Here is a 21,447-nt window from a genome sequence, read left to right on the forward strand (position 1 = left end):
GAAAATCTTTTTAATTATATAGTGAAGGAGCCTAAACAGAGAAAAGACTTCTAGAACGTGTATTTTTCATAAAACTTTGAAACGGGGTCATGATTATCTATTTTTTGCATGCAAGAATGGTACTTGCGTCAAACTGGATTTGGCGTCAGACTTTTTAGACAATAGTAAAAACACTGACAGTAGGATTTATCTGGAAAATATCAACATCTTTGGATTATATACATAATTATTATATTTTACACATATTATGCCACCTTGCATTATGTCATTATATTCACCACTTCTAGATGGATTGCCAACGCAACAAAATTACACTTTAAAACATGGGTATTATTTAAAAAAATTACAAAAAAAACATTAAAAATAATGAGGTCAAAAATTAAACGAAGCAACAATACTTATTATCATCAGATAGTAACAAGATATTGTTGATTTATGGTTTATTTTAAGTCATTTAATAAAAATACAAAACATCTGACTAAATCATTTATTTATATAGTGATAGAGGCCGAGAAATATACAGAAAAGGCCAATCTTGAAAAATATATTTACGCCCACGATGGCCGCGCGTCTTAAGTGTCGATCTTTACCGCCATGGGTCCCAGGTTCGAATCCTGGGTCTGACAAGTACCTACATAATATATTGTTTTTCAATTTGTGTATGAGTCAGAGTATGGACCTAATAGATTGAGCAAGTGGCTAACTTTCATTTCTCGTAAAAATAAAATTTGTTAATAACAAAACCTCCACTCTGTCGGCCCATCTGATCTTATTAGGATAGGATAGGATAGGACATGCTAAAAAACGAAATTCTCATTTCTCTAGAAATCCTCATAGAAATTCTCGAGAAATCGAGAGATTGTGATTAGGCTAAGTTGTCAACCGGAATCTAAACAAATACTGGAATTTTCCGAGAAAATTAGATTTATTGGTTTAAAAAAATGCCTCGACATTGATTCTGAACGGTATTTGGCGATAACAAAATTTTGGCCGGAAAATATTTGTAAGAATCTTGAGAAATCAAATTTAATATTTTCGGCCATCTTGTTTATAGAATTGCTACGAGTGATATCCGTGTTATTTTGGAACAATAAAAACAACGTAAATGTGTTAGTGTATGTGTAGATATTAACTATTGTTAGTTTTAGTATAGTTTTCAACGTCCACAATAATTAATACTTCTTTGAGAAATGATATTAATTTAATTTGTATAGTGGGTTTTGTATAGTGGGTAGTTTGTATTTTGATGAAAGTCATTCATACTGATTTTTGAAAAGTAATAAGGTTACTGCAGGGCCGTACCAAGCAGAGGTGTTGGAAATGCGTAGCACCCGGGTGGCAGGATTCAGGAGGCAAAAAAGTACAAGAAAAAAAATAATTTAAAAAATTATATGTAATTACCTAATTTAATTAGATAAACTGAATCTTATGTTAAAATATTGGTATAATGCATATTGTCAAAGGACGGCACTTCGTAAAAGCGGCAATTCAGAATAATAACGCAAAATATAGGTAAGTGTTTACCATCTCAAAAATCATTCTCTCAAAGTCTCAAAAAATAGATCTGTATTCAATGATGACTTCACAGAAGAGACAAAATTAATGATTCGCGCATTAAATACCTGGTATTTTTTAGTAATACGATTTAAGATAGGTACGTACCTATGTTTTTTTCTAATATATCGTCACTGTTCTGGCAGAAGACACTAATTCGAAAAAATGACATATTGAGTTAGTTATAAAAAAGATTTTTTTTTCGGTTAGGTACATGTTCAAACACGCGCGTTAACATGTTCTTACTCCCTACTTCAGTTTTAGTTTGTCAATTTATGGCTACGGCCGTATGTTGTAGCTTAATCACTGGGGAATGCCAAAAGAAATGGCGTATTTCAAAAAAACACTACCTTATTCTTAGGTCAATAATTATTATAAAGCTATCATTATTCGTAGGATGTTTATCACACTTGAATGGTCAAAGACATAGCCTATAATAAGTATCTTTAGAATTATCTTGAAATATGTTAATCGTGCCGATTTTTTGAATAATAAAATGCCTAATTCTTGTCAAATTTGGGATCACAGAGATTATCAATATATTTTTTTATCGTAAATATTTTACTATAATAATGTCGACATAAATAATACTGATAGTTTTATGAATGCGTTTAAAAATTAATAAATGTAAAAAATCTTAACACCACTGCACATTTATGTACTGAAATATGACTATATTCTAAAATATTAGAGCGAGAGGTTTAAAAGAATACTATTTTATGTAATAAAAATACTTACTTAATGCAGTCATCAAATGTTTAAAATAAATATAAAGGATAATAAGGCTTCAAAATTATATAAATAGATTATCTACAACGTTTAAGGAATGTCCAGTATCATGCTTTGAAAATAGAATAAAAGCTCCATTTTGACATACGCTGAGCATGTCCCCTCTTAATAAATAAACAGTCTTTAATTTAAAGTCATCCTTTTAACGATTACTCAATAAACTCACATGATAGACCATTTCAAACATTTTAACAACTTCAAAGTCAAATTTCTCAAAACTAGTTTTCTCCAGTTAGTGTGTTCTGCCAGAACAGAGACGATATATGTATATATATTTTTTTGTGTTATTTCTACTTTAAAAATATCTTTTTAATACCCAAAACGGGTTTTTTTCAAGTTTTATCTCTGAAAATGACGATTATTTTTGAGTTGCAAATAAAAATGGCGGGGGGGTTCGGGTTGGTACTCCTGGTGTATCAACCCTTTGCGCAGCCCAGAACAAGACGTAGGTATACATTTAGCCGGTTCGCACATCTAAACTCGTCTCGTCTGCTACGTGTGCAACGTCGATGTGACGTCATCGTTATTTACAAAACACACGTTGCCAAATGGAGCTCCGCACATTGGTGGAATGCGATATTTTAATTTGAAAAAAAAACATCTAGTGCTGCTAGCAACAAATCGCATGCGTCTCGGGCTGCGAGTCGAAGCCGCCAGTACGCATACGCACACGCTACGAATTGGTCATTCCTATACCGGCTCGCCATATAACCACTTGTCGAGAAGTTACGCGCGACTGTCGCTAGGCGATGTGCGCGGTCTTCATAATGCAACATCGATGCGACGTTTCTAAAAGGTTTGATTTATGGTTGTGGGGCAGTCGAGGCGAGTTTAGATGTGCGAGCCGACTTCGGATTAGTATAATGATAAATAGCTGAAGGATTTACTGTATAGCATACTGAGCAATATTTTTTTTATTATAAATATAGGTAGGTACTAACCTAATATTTCTTCATATTATATTGCTAGTTACATATTACCAAGTCTGATAAAAATAATATCTAATATTAGTTTGCATAAATTATGAAGGCATACAAAAATCTTTAGAAAATTTTGAGGCATTTACGTCATTCGGTTTTTATAACACATTTTTTAAAGACATGAATTTCGTTAGGTAAGTACTGATATTCTCTGTCAAAGTCTATCAGTTGTCTAACTATTCAATTGCAGTGCTGTCTGAAGGGCAATCTAAAAATTATTACTAAAATGTGACAAAGTTTTGTGACCTAAAATTGATTCAATAAAAATAGTAGGAACATGGAGTCTGCTGACCAGTTTGGCAAAGCACTATTGGGCTGTAAGTAACACAAGTTTTAAGAATGTAATACTTGTTATTAGACTAATTAATCTTAAATCATAATATTCTCTCGTGATGCAGTGTGTAAGGCGCTGGCCTTCCATCCGGGAGCTCTGGATTCAAAGCCTGGGTGTTTGTGAGTGTTCACAATTTTATTATTAACAACCACCTTGTACGAAACAGCAAGGACATGGTTATAATTAATTTAAAAAATATATTATAGCATTGAAATCGAATTCATATTATCTAAATAAAACACTTAAAAACTGCCGGATTTTGAGATAATACCTCTGACACATAGCTTGTTAGAAACCAATTAATATTGTACTGGTTGCTTAATTTTAAAACACACTGGCTGGAACCATAGTGGTACAGGTTCAAGGTCTGGTCGATACAAATATGTGCATTGTACTAGTTACCAGTATGTAGGTATGTTTCAAATTTTGTATCTACATAAAAGACAAATATTAATTTATAATGTTATCATCAAGTTAAGTTATTCTATTAAGAATCTGATCCGTAGTGTGTGAAGCTGTGCCATATTGGGCGAAGAGGATTTTTCTTCGATCGCACATAAAATATATACATACTTAATATATATTATTTTTACCCTTGTCCGATCGTGGGGAGATCATATCACATGGTGGAGGTTGTATTAACAGATTTTGTTTTTTACGAGAAGTGGATGAAAGCCACTTGCTTAACCAATTAGGTCTATACGCTGTTCCAAACACACTATACTAATACAATACTATAGATACATAATTAATGTAGGGTAAGGTTGCTATGATTGGACTACTTAACTTTGTGATGGTGTAACTCATAAAATATTATTGATAAAATAAAAAAAATTGTTCATTTCAATGTATTATTTACTTTATTATATTGTATAGTCCATGGTTTCCCAAACTATGGGTCGCGAGCGAATATTGAGTGGGCCCTCGCCACTGTATACATGAATTTAAAAAAATAGGAAGTGATAAATTTCATTCAGCTATTTATAATTCCTAAAAATGGAAATATACTTAAGTTACGGAAAATATTGTGTAAAATAATAATAATTTGAATTGCCAATGCACTACAGATGGCAGCACAGTCGCGGAATATCGCCAGCTATAGAAGATCTTTTATGTGACAAAAGTGGCAAGTAGTCTGACTTCCGAACTCCCTCAACGAGTTCGCATGAAACCAAGCGACGGAAAGTTGTGAGAAAATATGACCCTGCATATCTAAAACTAGGATTCACTTGGAATCATGATACGATACATCCGCGTCCTCAATGCGTGGTTTGCTACGATATATTAGCTTCTGCATAAAGAGTTCGCTGGTTATCCAGGGGAAAAGTACTGACACGATTAGTGGAATTGCGTAATGAAGTTACAATTTACTTGGAAGGAAAAACTGAATATATTAAACATCTACTGGACGAAGAATTCATTCTCAAGCTCACTTATTTGGCGGATATTTTTTTGAAATTAAACGAACTTAATTTGTATATGCAAGGATCAAACGGATCTGACATTTTTGCAGTTCACGATAAAATTCGAGCGTTCATGAAAAAGCTTATGTTGTGGAAAATTTTTATTGAGAATGGCAAGTATGATTGTTTTGAAACAATTGAAACTTTTATTATTGAAAACCAAGTGCAGCCTAAGATGAACGTACTGTCTGAAATTTCCAGTCATTTATCACTGTTAATACATAACTTTGACGACTATTTTGGGGAAGAGATGAAAAAGTTTGATTCGTTGCGTTGGATTTGTAACCCATTTCAAGACGACTTACCAACTAGTATGTCAAAAAAAGCAGAACTCATTGATTTATCAGAAGATACGTCACTGAAAAATAGTTTGAATCGTAAACAGTTAACGAAATTATGGCTCTCAGTTGTTGATAATTATCCTTGCCTGTTCGATGAAGCTATGGAAGTCCTCCTCCTCTTTCTCAGTCTAACTCATATCTATGCGAGGTCAGATTTTCGGCTATGGTTAACATTAAAACTAAATACCGAAATAAATTGGATATATCAAACCCACTGCGATTAAAAGTAACTAAAGTTGAAGCTGATGCTAAAACTGTAATGAAGAAAAATAAGAAACAAATACATCCTTCCCATTGAAATAACTTTGTAAAAAAACCTTGCAGGTGTAGGTATTTAAGTAATATTTTTTTTTATTTAAGATGTGTTTCTTATTTCAACAGTCTTTCATTCATATTGGTATTTCAATTATAAAAAATATTTTTTCTATTTCAATTAGAACAAATAAGACAGCATTAAGTAGTTCCTGAATCTGAACATTACCAATATGTATGCCCTCTTTTGTCTAAGACAGCTAGGAGGTGGGTCCCAAGATTGGAAATTTTTGTTAGATGGGTCGGAGCCCAGTCAACTTTGGGAACCACTGATGTATACACTTAGCATCAGTCCAATAAAATTAACCATTTTCGAGATTTAACAGGAAAATCAAATTTTTGTTTGTTGCCGTCTTTGGACCTCATACTCCTTGATTGGACCACTAGGTTTCCATCATTGGACTTTGAAAAAATAATAATAATTTTGGTCCAATCAAGGTGCTTTATAATAACATTTTATAAAAATGAAACAAAAGTACATTTTAATAATAGTAGGTATCGTATATTATAATAGCATTAATAATACATGTAGATAATTATTATTTATGTTTTGCATAAAAGACAAATATATTTTTTGTACACCTTTGCTAACGCAAGCGCAGACTTCGTGGATCCAGGCTTGACACATTAGGCATTGTATCATATCTTCTACGGAACACTGGAGGCAGATTTTGCAAAACCATTTCTCAATATCTTTATTGCATTTTTGATTTGAAGTATTTTTTGACTTTTTCGCTCTTTGTTTCGGCGTCTTGACACTTGCTGCATGCTCCAAAGTTCTTTTATACGGCGACGATGTCAATTCCGTTGTGCGTTGTATTTTACGACTTCTTTCTCGTAATTTTTGTAGAATCTTTTTAGCGCCTGGAGATATTATATCACCTATGTGAAACTCAACACTGGTGCCTGGGGTTGGTTCTGGTGAACATATATTAGTTGGATCTTTACTAGACACCACAACTGGCTCCAACATAGCAAATATTTCTGTTGAATTAATATTATTGTGTACTGGCAGAATATCTTCAACTGCCGATAGTTTTGAATTCGCAGATAAGGGATCTTCTTCATTCTGCATTGCTGGTGCAGGCAATATTGCAGGAACATTCTCCGATTCTTCATGGGCTATCACAAATTCATAATCAGCAAATACATTTTTATTCAAAGTGTAAATGCCATTCTGGAATGCAAAAAGAATATAATGTGAAAAATGTTATAAAATCGTTCCCATGATTGGACCGGTCCAATGGTAGAGGTTACCCATGGTCCAATGATAGCAACTACGGGTGCTGTCACAAAAACAAGTTTCACAAAAAAACCAAAGTATTAGCGTAACAACTATTATCATAGTTGCAAATGGTAATAAATTACCTAATATAATTGATGTAAGTACAACCAAATATAGTTAATGGAATCATACTTACATTCGTTTTAGTTTTACTTGATTGTTATATTTTAAGCACGATGAACACACCAACGAACGTGACTCAATTACCACGTCCAAGACGAGACTGAAACAAGAGAGGCGCGGAAGAGGCATGGAAAGCTTGCTTTGTGAGGTCACTGATGGTTTCTAACGTCTTTTATTTCTGATATACCTACGTGGTCCAATGAAAGCACTGGTCCAATGATCGCAACCTTCCCCTAAGTATTTATGTATTTAAAAAAATACGTATATACCTTGTCAAAACATCATCATTGCATAGTATAGTCGTCTCAGTTTCATGCGTCTAGGGTAGGGGTGGCGAACCTATGGCAAGCGTGCCACTGGTGACACGCGAGATGATTTTGAAAGGTATGCGTTTGAAGAGAAACACATACCTATAATAATTATAAATGACAGATCGCATTATATAAAAATAGCAGGCGAATACTCTTCAAGAATAAGCATTACGTTTAATTTAAATAAATAATTGGTTAGGACGGTCCTTAGAATTTATGCGTCACATATAATATTATCACACTAACCTCATCAGGCGGCGGGGGGTGCCGCGCCGCGAACTTCTAATTTTTTTCGATTTACGATGCTTGAGATCATTGTTGCAAGAGAATGCCTCATCTGATCGGAGCAATTCTTGCGTCAATTTGTGCGATGAGAACCAAACTAATTCATACATTAGGAAACAATTCATTTCTACCCACAAAAAATGACTGCACAAAGTAAGACACAAAAACTTGATGAAGCTAGTAGTAGTAATTCTGGCAGACAGTATCAAAATTGGTGAACTGAAATGTAATGTGTGTGTAAGTGAAGATGTAATTGAAAAAAGTGATAAAGTCTGCTATGTTTTGTGAGAAGTATCTAGACATCATCATTTTTTTAATAGAATCTTTAAAAACTATTTTTTCCTCATGAAAAAAATGTTCGGCACGTCAGAGAGTTAAAAAAATAATATTTGAGAAATTTTGCCACGCGTACGTAAAAAGGTGCGCCAACCCTGGTCTAGGTGTTCTCTTGGGTCTAGGATGATTTGGCGCCGGGACAACTGGACGCCACGCAATTCAAAATTAAATAGACGTTAGGTACTTAGGTATAGGTAGGTACTTAAAAAAATATTTAACATTATTATTTATGTTTAAATTATTATATTATGATTTAATACTTAGATAATTTAAATATGCACACGTAAATAATGATTTAAACGTTTATTATTTAAGTTCCAACGAAAAAAGAGTTTTTTATTTTTATATAAAGTCTTAGGCATGGTAATTCTCAATTCGCAATAAAAAAAAACATTATGTTATGAGTAAAATGAATTAAAACTACTAAGTAGTAGATAGAAACTGATTAAAATTCCTCGTCTACGTTCTGTATACGTGTCTACGACAGTGCGGTGTCCAATTGTCCTGGCGTCCAGTTGTCCCATTCCCGTTATCTTGCCTTCAAAGAATGCTACATAGACCACCTTGCTATCAATTCTACCGGCATGCAGCTATGCACGTAACCTATTGAGGGCATTATGCATTACAGTAATATGCCACGTGATTTTGTGGGACCCACTTCTGGAAAATTTCGTATAGCGCGTGTTTTGAAGTTTAACCTGTACTATGTAATATGTACTTCTATTTTCTTACAATGCTTTTACAATTTCTGAATGATTTTGATTTTCAGTTTACTTGAACCTTGGCACACCAAAAACTGAACATGTCTTTACTTCAAGTCCTGGATACAACAAACTAATTCCCGATTTTCTGACTTTTACATCAATCATACTTCTGGCATATTTCAACAACAAAATAGTGAACCATCAGAAGAAAAAATGGTTCGGCACCCTTACTGGAGTATACATCGTGGCGCTTATCCACCGCAGAAATGTTTGGCACTTTTATATCAGTGTGTTGTGCACTATGGCAGCAGCTTTAAAGTCTTCGCGGACGTAAGTGGTACCTATACTAATAATTATTATTATAGGTCAAGTCACCATCATCAGTCGGTCTTGTTTCACTGTTGGATGAAGGTTTCCATTTTAATTACCTTTTGTATGTTATCCAGGGATGCGCCAAGCGGGGATGCGAAACACATGGGTGACGGGATTCAGTGGGCGGCAAAAATCCGAAAAAATACATTGAAAACGATTTTTTAACGATTTACATAAATATTTTATTCAATTACATAGACTGAATCTTACGATGAGATATATTATTATAAAATACATAATATTATGTACTTACCTACGTTGTTTGCTGTCAAAGGACGGCGCTTACCACGGCTACATGTAAGTTGTACGTATGCAGTTCATCGTGAGACACTTATTCGCGCACGGCAGTACGTGAAACATGAGTTGGTATAACATTTTATCAAATGACGAATTCTTCGGTGAACATTTCACCTTGGAATACATTTGTACGTATCTTACAAAATGCGGCGATAGTTTGCAAATATTACTGTTCCAATTAGATTAACTCTAACCTAACCTAACCTAGTAAAGACATCTCATAAAATTCGCCACATGTTGTAGCATATGTACAAATATACTCCACGGTGAAATGTTCAACGAAAAACTCGTCATTTGATTAAATGTTACACAAACTCATGTTTCACGTACTGCGGCGCACGAATAAGTGTCCCACGATGAACTGCATACGTACAAATTTCCGGATACGGCTTACCACATGGTGGCAAAGGGAAGAGTTACAACAAAATATATAAACATTGTCTAAGTATATTCTTATTAAGCCGTTTAAAATCTTCGATCTGTGAGCAATTGATCACAGTCGTGTGCAGAACCACTGAAAAGCATTCTTTCAAAGACGTCTCAATAGGATTGTAGCATGTCAGTGTGGTAGCATGCTAAATAAAGTGTTTTTGCAAAAATATATTTGTGGCCATAAAGTTACCTACCCACTGTTAAAGAAAAGCAATTTATCCCATTAGTTTTTTTCAACGGATAGTAAAAATGTCGCCTGCGGAGTATTTTTCGTTTATTTATTTTATTAGGGGCCATCCATATATGACGTCACGCTCTAGGGGGGAGGGGGTCTGATATGATGTGATGATTTGTGACGAAGGAGGGGAGGGGGGTCAGAGAAAATGTGACGTCATAAAGTAAACAAAAATTATAAAAGGATCTGAAAACTCAATATTGGGAATCGGAGATTTAAGGATAAATAATATTAAAGTAAAAAACAACATTGTTTCTGTTCTTTACGTTTAGGGCGGGGCGGTTTAATTATTGTACTCAATTTGGTTATTTTAAATTGTTATTGTAGAGTGGAGATTGATATTGGGAGAGCCACCCTTGGCGCGGCCCTGATGTTACGTATTTCCACCGAATCTAATCCGGTCTGGGTATGTTTTTTTTAGTTTAATTTTTCTTCCAGTTATTGTCACATAGCAGCTACCATCACTATGTTCTCGTACGTAACGATCTCCAGACTGGTGTCCATGTGGACAGAGCAGGACAAGGACGCGATTGGCCATTACCTGACGATGGGTATAACGTTTAACATAATCGGGCTGGCATTCGAGATGAAGATGAGACATGATGCAAGAAATAATGAGCCAACCACTAAAGACGATGGTGTTTTGGAACCAACGTTTATGGATATGTTCCATTATGGGTTTAATATAACGACAATAATATTAGGTTTGTACCATTACTAATTTCATTCTTGTATTATAACATTATTTGATAGATTTTTTAAAGATATACCTAATAAATATCAAAGAATTTAGACCACAACTGAAGGCAGTCTCGTATTTTTTTATATAGTATAACACGTCTTAGTGGCAGTTGATTTCTAATGTTTTTAGCGTCTAAGTCAGCACTCGAAATGGAACGGTCGATAATTTTTCGAAAATATTTACATGTTTATGTAATGTTTGTATGTATTATACCTCTAGAAATGTACCTGCCAAGCTCTGATGGTCAAATGGATTAACTTTATTTAAACTTGTGGCATGCAAGATTAGCAGGGCTCGAAATGGACCGGAGCGCATCGGGGCGCCGTTCCGGTTCATAAAATCCCGAAAACTGTCTCGTGGAAAAAATATTTGACCATCTGAGTTGGATAAGCAATATAACAAAAAAATCTAACACTTATTGCGTTCCGGTTCGTAAATTTTTCCATTTCGAGCGCTAGATTAGGGCATGTCGGCGCCGCAGGCAAAAGTCAAGGTTTACGTTACGTATGTTATGATTCCGACAAGTTTCATAAAATATAAAGTAAATTAATTTTATGGAATGCAATATTTTATTTTTCCCCGAGACGGATTGATAATCTCGGGTTTTTCACGAACAAGAGCTGCGCTCCGGTGCGTTCCGGTCCATTTCGAGCTCTGCGTGTAAGTAAATTATCATTTTCGGTCCTAAGCAGAAGTTATGGAGTCCACAGAAAAGAGGTTGTATTAACAGATTTCTTATAAGGAATAATCGCCCAACCTATTGGATCAATGCACTGGACCAAATACAGATCGTAAAAACAATGTGGACGTTTTGACCAGCCACGCTTTCAAAACACGACCCCTCGTGTTTAAACAAAGACAGTCGCTATTTAAACTGGGCCAATGTGGGTGCTAATGAACACTTACTCACTAAAGGTCACCCTATCACACCCCAGCATTGGTGCACAGCAAAGGGAAAGCACGTCTCGCGCCTCCCGCCATGTGAAACATGCAGAGTTGAGATTGCTTATGTAACACCGCTGTAGGGTGAGGGTAGGTCTGCCATGGCGTCGGAACTCTTAAGCGATAGCGCTCATAGAACGCGTCGAGCGGGCGAAGTCGGCGAATGCAGTGTTTATTAATAACCATAATCACACGTCTCTTCCCGCGCATTACCCTTCACCTATGTAATAAGCGGCCCAAGCAGCACAAAACAATTATTTTTACAGTGTCTCTCATAACAAAGCAATAAAAATATTATATTATTTCGGGGCTTGTCATTAATATTTACGACGACATTATTCAACCAGCGATAAACTGAACACGCAATAAAATTAAACAATGACTTTTTGTAATTTTGGTAGCCGTGTTCAATGAATGGACTTCTTTGTATTTTCATTAAATCGTATCGCCGAGAAGCGAAAAACGGTGACTCATGCGGCACGCGGGGCGCAAGGCATCGTGAGGTCCAGTGGGTGCTGGCGTATTTGATTACGTTGTATTTTTGATGATTTACGCGCCACTTGTAGAAATTTTGCGCGAGCGCCGCACTCGCTGCGTCAATGGGCTTTATGCCTAAGGGTTCAGAGTCTCGCACTATCTGGCGGCATCCAGAATACATACCCAGCCACGTCTTTTCGTCACTACTTCAATCACCGAGCGTTGCCGTGTTGCCAAACAATACATCATCATCAATTATAACCATGGCTCCCACATCCTGAAGCGCGCCCCCCGGGCCAGGATCTTTGGCAGGCCCCCCACCTATCACTAAGGTTAAAGGCAGTGTGATGCTGTATAGTAACATTTTCCAAATGGTGTTCGAGGTAAAATTAAGGGTATTCAGTGTATCAACACACAATAGTCAAAAATCGTATTGCACAACTACCTACATATTTTAAAACCTTAACATCTCTGAAGTAAAATAGCGCCGCAGGCGACTTTTTTAGAATTAGAACAAATTTGTGACGTGTATTTATCTCATTTATTTGGTCGATCTGCCACGCACCACCAGACTAGAGCCCTGTCAGCCCCCCCCCCCCTTGTGGGGACCATGATTATAACAAATCCAAGTTTCAAGGTATCACAGCAAGACCTGTATGAAATGATTTTTTTACAGCTCCATATGTGACATACCGTGTTTATGATGATATGATAAAATTACCCTACTGTCGAACTGTCAAAAAGAAAAAAATTATCGCTGTCACAATTTTGAAAATATTTAGCCTATCATTGACGCATATTTTCATGGATAGAAGTTTTCCATTAAAGGTTAGTAGAATTAAAAAGGTACTTAATAATATTATACTTAATACAATATCAGTGACGAAAGGTGCAGGTAGGCTGTGGAGATCAGATATAATTTATTATTTGTTATCATTGAACTAAGAATACAAATTGCAGATGGTATTGATTAGTTTATAAAATTTATTAAACCATACCTAGACCAATCCACAATAGATATAAGATAAAAAATATTCTTCTGTCTATAAAATATCTAAAATTGCTTTAGGCAGGGTTTAATTTCATTTAAAAAATGTGCCAAAATTACACTATTTTGCCATATTCAGCGGTAAAATTGTAGTAAAACTTACTATTTTACATTTTACACAATATTATTGTATCTAGGAAAGTAAGTAAATTAACATATTCTACGTAGTGCATATGAGCCTCAACAGGGTGGAGGTTGTATTAACAGATTTTTGTTTTTACGAGAAATGGATGTTAGCCACTTGCTCAACCTATTAGGTCAAAATACATATTAAAAAACAACTTGTGAATTTGCCAGATCTGGGATTCAACGCTGGGACCTACGACATTATAAGCCGACAGACACTTTTATTTTTGATTTTTCAATCAAATCAAAGTATTTTATTTTCATTTTTTTTAAGACGAATCAAGCATCAGATGAAAATATTATCAAAACCTTCTAAATAATTGAATAGTGTATAATAATATTTTTTTCAGTATGTTTTTACCTCAGAATATGCAAATAGAAGTTTTTTGTACAAGAATATGTATGCAATTATACAATGGGCGTGCGTCAGAGTTCATGTTTACAGAGATTTCTCCATGAGCCACTTGCAGTGCGTCACAAGTGGACTCGGTGCATATCCAGTTCAAGGTAAAAGCAAAGTGTGCTGCGGACCCACTGAAGATATTAAATATTTGGAAAAACTGTGAGTCGAAACCTATTCCATTATACCTATCAAATTTTTTTAATGACATTTATCTGTTTACAAAAGAGTAAAATTTGTTTGACAAGACCCTGGTGAACTTTACATATTGTTACCTAACGCAGTTCATCGTTATAATTTCATGAATTTGCCAAAATATGAAAATAATATTTTAATGTAGTTAAACACCCCACCCCTCTAATGTGAATACTCAGCCTACCAGCGGGGTAGGGCTCGAAATGGACCGGAGCGCACCGGAGCGCCGTTCTGGTTCGTAAAATAGATAAAATTATTGCTCCGTCTCGTGGAGAAAATAATTTTGCCATCTGAACTAGATAGGTCACATAACAAAAAATCTAACACACTTATTTTTATAAAATATACATAAAAATTTATAACTATCTTAATATCCTCAGAAAATTGTCGAGCGCTCCGGTTCGAAAACTTTTCCATTTCGAGCGCTGCAGCGGGGCTATTTTAACATATCACTTAACTCCAAAATCAATAAAACAAAAGTGATAAATTTGACTTATTCCGACAGCTAATTATCCCGGGATATGAACGGTCAGGCGTGATCTTTGTTAACGTAGGTCGAGATGACCACGTTAACTAGTTTAGAGTGAGATAGAGTATGACAATTACATATTTAGATGCGGCGATTTTGTAAATTACCGTATTTCCTCAATTATAAGACACATCTTTTTTCGTATTTTGGCATCTCTGAATTCGGGATGCATCTTAATAGTCGATGGCGTCTTACGGTCGCTGTACAATTCCAAAGTTATGATGAATCATCACTGATTACTAGTAGTGGAGGGATCAGTAGGTCCGGTGTGGTGAGGCACGTAGTTGAGTTGTAGTAGCCGCTGTTTTAACTTTGAATAAAATTTTTGTCCCTAATTACCGTATAAAATCTTAGCAAGAAGACTGCATTATGATGCTGAATTGAAAAGAAAAGTTATTGTGTATACAGAAGCAGAAGAGCACAGAAACAGAGATGCAGGACGTAAATTTGTATGACTTTGTCTGTTATAATAAAGTTTACATAATGATTTTATTTTTTATTATTGGTAGGTATATAACAATAAGGGTGCGTCTTATAATCATGGAAATATGGTTATACTAATTTGCGACACTAGCGGTATGGTCGCCGTCTCCAATCATCACTATCGATACGCATACACGAAGCTCCGCACAAGTTCACACGAAGTTGACCAATCTCCGCAAAAAAAGAGATGTAGTTAACATGACATGCATACCAACCTAAATATTCACTTATCACTGTGTTGACAATTATTGTCCAGAGTGATATCTGTGTTATTTTAGATTTAGAAAAATAGCAGAAATATGTTACCGTCTTAAGTAGTTAGAATAGCTCTGCAGAGGCAGTTAGTGGAAAAATACTAAGCTTCAAATAAAAAAGTTTGAAGTTATATACATTTTTATCTTTTAGAAAAATTGATAATTAAATCTATACATAAGAGAAAACTTAATAAACTAAAGTTATAATAGGATGAGCTCATTTATAATGGCTTTTTTAAATGTAACATTGTCTTGAATATATTTTTTAATGTTTTGAATTAAAACACTTTAAAATTTAAATTATCTGTAAATTAATTCAAATTGCAAGCTTCATATTTTTCCATTAGGAGCCTCCGGTATGTAGGCATCCGCCAAGGCATGATGATTGATGGTATTAAGTGGTATATTAGCCTATCTATTTATTTTCATAGATGTCACTATTTGTTTTAGTTAGGAAACCTGCTATATTTCAATGTCTCCAGCTAATAAGTTTACAAGATACCAACAATCTTAGATTCTTATAATAATCAATAATTGTTTTATTGCACTGATTGTCACAGAAAGCTCTTTTAATGGTTTCCTTGTTTTTTTTCAGTCCTGATGAAGAGTTGGAGAGTTTGACTTATGATTTTGAAACTGTGCGATATGTCGATACGATTGAATATGAATCGACTCTCACAGTGGCTGGTGCTTTAAGAAAATGGAATTTAGGATACCAATATTGGTTATCGACTTACCTATGTCTTTATTTTCCACAGAAGAATGCAATCAGGCACTTCAGGTAAGCTGGTGAATAAAATAAATCAGTACAATAATATTATTCATACCAACCATTTCAGCATGTTCGATACAAAAAATAGTTTTTTTTTTAATATACAGTACCTACCGTTTTCATTTTGCTGTCACTTTTATTGGTAGTTTTGCAGTCAATAGATTGTCATCTGACCCCATAATATGTTAAAAGTTTGCGACATTTTACGGCGAGCATGAATATTTTTTCTCATTGAGTATCGACTGTAATATATATCAAAATAGGAATCACATACACTTACAGAAAATCTGGAATGTCTTTCTGCCAAGTAGCTAGGGTTTGAAAATAGTTTCATACCCTATCTGACATATTTTTGTAAGGAATAATTGGCAACACTGATATTATGTATTTACATTTTATTACCTACCGGCACTGGAGTAATTTCTTCCCTTATAGCAGGGCAGGATGACATTCTTGACATGTCATACTCCTAAACATAATATAATAAACATAATCCTGACAATGTCAACATGTAAAAATATAAGGTTTAGTCAAATTTTGTGAGTAACTTTCAATCTTTATTCTGTTTAATTCATTTATTAATTTTTCTAAATCATACGTTTTTCATTAAAATTTTTTAGTTGTATCTACCCTCCTGGAAAGATAATACTGTTATCTGACAATTTTATTTTCAAGGCAATTCCTGAAGGGGGATAACCAGTTGTATAGTGACTCTGAAGCACGCTGGGGAGGCGCTCCGACACTTCTCCAGACAGTGTTTATCAATATTATATTAAACGCCACAGTTTTAAATGACTTGAGTACAGAAAACTATGTCATTTTATTATTTTTAACTTGAAAACAATTCAGAACCAATAAACTAGGGGTAAAAATGTGAGGCCAGCGATTTGTGAGTTCGGTTCAAGATTACGGGAAAATATATTCAGCATTTTTAGCACCCTTCAATTCGATTTTTATGTCTATCGATGATCGTTGTCATTACTGCTACAAATAGAATAAATGGGTGGTGGAAGGAGGGAATTGTAATGTTTAAAAACTGATTCCGAAGCACGGAGAGTATGCCCGTCTTCAAAAGAATAGGAGGAATTTCAAATAGTCTGAAGTAGTATTTGTTTGCTTATTATGTCAAACTGTCGACCATATCAAAATCCCATTATCAAATTTAGGTTAACAAAATTAACAAACTCATTCACTGCTGACAAGATAATGATTTTTTAATTACCACCTTTAAAATGCATGTTAATTACATTGATCGGCCGCTTGGTCATTACGCGCCAGGTGCATCTTCAGCGTCCAAAGTATTAAGTATATTATTATGTACTGTTTTTTTAATGTTGCAGGGAGTTGGTAAAATTCTTTTTAAGTTTTCTATATCACGGCATGAATTCTGGAATATGTTTCACCATCATCTTTTGTGTGTTGCACATGATTGTGGAGTATCACTTCTGGGAAATTCATCAAAAAATGACCAAAGGATTGGTAAGAATAGAATACTTATCTAGGTTTAAATATCTAAATTTGTTTACATTATTCACTTGCTTTTTTTAATGAATATAGTTAAAAAATAGTAGAACCAAGCGCACACCAATGCTCCCTTTAATGTTGTATTGGATGTGTGTTCAAAAAATTCTGGATGTGCACTGTAAAAAGTTCTTGTAGAGATAGGTAAATCATTCTACAGTGGCACCACATGTACGGCAAAAGTGAATCGCAATTCTCTTGCTAGTTTTGAAGTAGGTACGTATTGCTGCAAATGATACCATATACCTGTGAATCGCTCATGGTGCCATTGTAGGCTAATTTACCGATAAAGCAGACAGGTGTGAATAAAAACCAGGATTGAGACAGGATATTTGTTACATCAGTGATTCTTGACCAATATTTCGTGAGAATTGTCAAAACGTTTTTTAAAAAGTACAACTTGAACAGTCAGAGTATAAAAATACAGTTATAAGACATAATAATTGAAATATATCAAGATAATTTTCATGATAGTATCCAAAGTTTAGGTGATAAATAATACTGTAAAGATTGTCTTCTTCTTCATGGCGCTACAACTTATGTGGGTCTTGGGCTTCTCCAACATCTACCTCCATTCTGATCTGTCCAAAGCTGCTTGCCTTCAGTTTAGCACACATAACATCTTTAAATTCAGGTTTACAGTATCCCTCTGTCGTGTGTGAGATTAATCAGTCTTCATTAGCCTTTCGACTTCCAGAATGTCAGTTTCTTCATCACGCGTGACTCTCCCATACTATGTACATGGGCCAGTCATCTAAAGCAGTCCAATTTGATAAGACTATGATATTATGCTGTTATTAAATCATTATTTTTTTAATTCAATATTAAAAATATGCACAATATGAATGTTAGATTCTTATTATTGTAAATGCTTTATTTTTGAGAAACTTTAGAAAAACTGCTAGAAAAAAAGTATAAATAAAACCAACTCAATTTCCATCAAATTTGAGCTTATAAGATATTCGAAAGTCATGGAAGTTTTGTGTTGTCTGAGTGCAGCCCTGTTGGAACATTTGCGAGACTGACATGTAGCTAACTTAATCAGTAAAGAGTCGATGACATTGAGCTACTTTACAACTGCTGGTCGGCGAGTTTAAAAGCAGGTAAATCAGCTAGTGCGATTGTGATGATGACACACAAAACTTTACACTCGCATCAGAAGCCAACAAATAAGTTAGCGAGTTGAAACTGGCATTTTTGGTACTATTTGACAGGACGTATTGAGTAGTTCATTTTTTTACCGGCCGTTTCGCCACTATCGCTCTACTGCGCAGACGCAGATCAGCCCACACACCAGCGAGTAGCGAGTAAAGTTGCCCGGCCTTCAACTTTTCTCGGTAGATTGCTTACAATCTGCTTGTTAGCTAGTTCGATGATGATACTGGGCGAGTTTACAAGCAGATTGTAAATTCGCCGGCTTGTAGCTTGTAAAGTAGCTCAATGTCATTGAACCATAAACCATGTTCTTTTTTGCTTTATTTTCACACGTCCATCTCTATAGAAGAAGGTTTAATTCGACATTTTTGGTTTAACACAGATAAAAATGAACCCTAAACTATACATAATATGGCAAGAAGATTCAACAAATTTGTTGTAATTTTCATATTAATATAGTACTAATTTAAATTTTTTTTTTTTTTTTAGAAGTCATCATGTTATGGAGTTGTAATGTGGTTGCTGAAACTATACCTTTATGCCTGTTGGATGATGCCATATTTTTTAATAAGTTTTAGTAACATTATTCACTTTTATTCGACTATTTATTACACACCTTTTATAATTCTTGCTATCCTTTATGCAATTAGATATGCATTGTTCAATTCACATTATCAAATTGAGAAGAAAAAACAGCAATGAATATAAAACAATCATTGTTTACAAACATGTCATTTTGTTTTATTTACTTACCTACTTAAACAGTTGAAAGTTAGATGGCAGTGTTGTGAAAACAATGGAACACCAATAATTTTATGTTTTTGAAGGAACTCATATTAGTCTATGGAACTGTCAAAAAAAAAGTAAATGGAAGGAAAGTGTGTAAGTTATATAATATACAGTCGAACTCGATTATTACAATCTCGGACATAGCAAGATCTCGGATATAATGAGGAAACATTCGTTGACATTAAATTTTGTTTACGATTTTCTCCATACATTTATTCACTGTTATAACGAGCATTATTGGATATACCGAGCTAAAATACTATTAATGGGTCGATTGTTTAAAAATATTTCGACCCCAAGCAATAAAATCCGATCGGACAGGATGCTGCCGGAGGACGGATTAACTTTATGACACTAGTAAGTGTCTAATTGTTGTTTTCGCCGACAATAATGAAGAAGTTTCCCCGCATATGGTTGAAAGATTCAAGGTTTGTGCAGTCTGTAGGTACCTACGAGCGTTCATTACAATAAACAACTTCTTTGTAGTTTATGAAGGCCATGTTTGTTCCAGGGATTTTTACGATGGTTTTCAGATTTTTTATTTTCAACGTTTTTTTGTTATGTGACCGCTCCTATAAAATACCTATTCTCTGATATAACGAGTACCGCTTATAACGAGCAAATTCAGTCGGTCCAATCTTCCCCGTAATAACCAACTTGGACTGTATAATATATCGTCTCTGTTCTGGCAGAACACACTAACTCGAGAATACTTGTTTTGAGTAATTTGACTTTGAAGTTGTTAAAATGTTTGAAATGGTCTATCATGTGAGTTTATTAAGTAATCGTAAAAAGGATGACTTTTAAATAAAGACTGTTTATTTATTAAGAAGGTTTCCAGACGGTAAAGTTTGAAATAAGGAACATTTTGATATAACTAACTCAATATGTAATTTTTTCGAATTAGTGGCTTCTGCCAGAACAGTGACGATATTATTATTAAAATATCACACAAATTGATTTGGTGCATATGTTGAGAATTGTACATTGTTTGAAAGGGTGGGTGTAAATAAAAAAAAAACTTACAAACTATGTACTTATACAATAAGAATGAAAAATGTCAGCAACAAGTAGTAACAACTATCTAATAGGTTGAACAAGTGGTTAACAAACATTTCTCATAAAACAAAAATCGGTTAATACAACCAATTAGCTAAAGTAAAAGATCGCTCACCAATCGCATTCAGGGTAGTGCTAGTTATTGATCATCTTTGAATGCAATGCGGTAACCAGTTCGCATTGATGAAGATTTTCAATTGCATATTTCATGCAAATTTACAGTTTCGTGTCACGGCCTAACTATAGTGTGTCTTCAATCGCATTGTACAACTTTGACTACAGACGTGTCTAAATAGAAACGCACACCATGCGTTTAATTGAATTGTAAATTGGTTTTTAATTTTAATACTAATTGAAATTTACTTATTTCAGTTGTAAATTGCAGGAAAGAAAAATGTGAAACTGGGAATTAAATGTACCAAAATGAATCAGAAAATGTTAGTTTTACTGTTCATCAAAATCAGAGATTAAAATAATGTATTATAGCACCTGTACACGTGCATGGATTTATTAGCACCAAGAGTGTGTATTTTAAACTATCGCGATAATAACTGTTTACACTAAAAGTGCTGACTATCTCTCCAATCTCATTCTTCAAGAGTAAGCAAGACATGATGTTGTCATTGTATGGGTGCTAGAAAACGTCAAAATGAATCTCTGCGCAGTATAGTTGGTTTTTTTCCGGTAGGTTCGCTCCTATCGTTCTACTGCACAGGTGCAGATATCGCACAGTCCAATTATTATCGTGTGACAATTCAGAAAAGCTTCTGAACTTTTTTCATCCATGCATGCAATCTTGCAA

At 34.5% G+C, this 21,447-nt stretch overlaps 1 protein-coding gene across 1 annotated transcript; it reads left to right on the forward strand.

The window, feature by feature from the left end:
• The first annotated feature begins 8,888 nt into the window (after nucleotides 1–8,888).
• On the forward strand, nucleotides 8,889–19,521 carry LOC147070140 (membrane-bound acylglycerophosphatidylinositol O-acyltransferase frj-like). The gene is made up of 7 exons (XM_085950068.1): nucleotides 8,889–9,147; nucleotides 10,592–10,857; nucleotides 12,991–13,142; nucleotides 13,839–14,050; nucleotides 15,945–16,130; nucleotides 17,462–17,600; nucleotides 19,287–19,521. The coding sequence occupies exons 1-7, from the start codon at nucleotides 9,119–9,121 to the stop codon at nucleotides 19,497–19,499; spliced, it is 1,197 nt and encodes a 398-aa protein (XP_085806194.1). The 5' UTR covers nucleotides 8,889–9,118; the 3' UTR covers nucleotides 19,500–19,521.
• Nucleotides 19,522–21,447: the final 1,926 nt, after the last annotated feature.

Source organism: Rhyacophila brunnea, unplaced genomic scaffold, assembly GCF_057557595.1.
Source record: "Rhyacophila brunnea isolate RB1 unplaced genomic scaffold, BYU_Rbru_1.0 scaffold_22, whole genome shotgun sequence".
In the NCBI taxonomy this organism is placed as follows: Eukaryota; Metazoa; Arthropoda; class Insecta; order Trichoptera; family Rhyacophilidae; genus Rhyacophila; species Rhyacophila brunnea.

Coding starts and splice junctions, on each gene's coding strand:
- LOC147070140 (XM_085950068.1), top strand. CDS start 9,119: ATGGCAGCAGCTTTAAAGTCTTCGCGGAC. Junction 13,143..13,838: donor ATAGAAGTTTTCCATTAAAG/GTTAGTAGAATT, acceptor TATTTTTTTCAG/TATGTTTTTACCTCAGAATA. Junction 16,131..17,461: donor AATGCAATCAGGCACTTCAG/GTAAGCTGGTGA, acceptor TTAATGTTGCAG/GGAGTTGGTAAAATTCTTTT.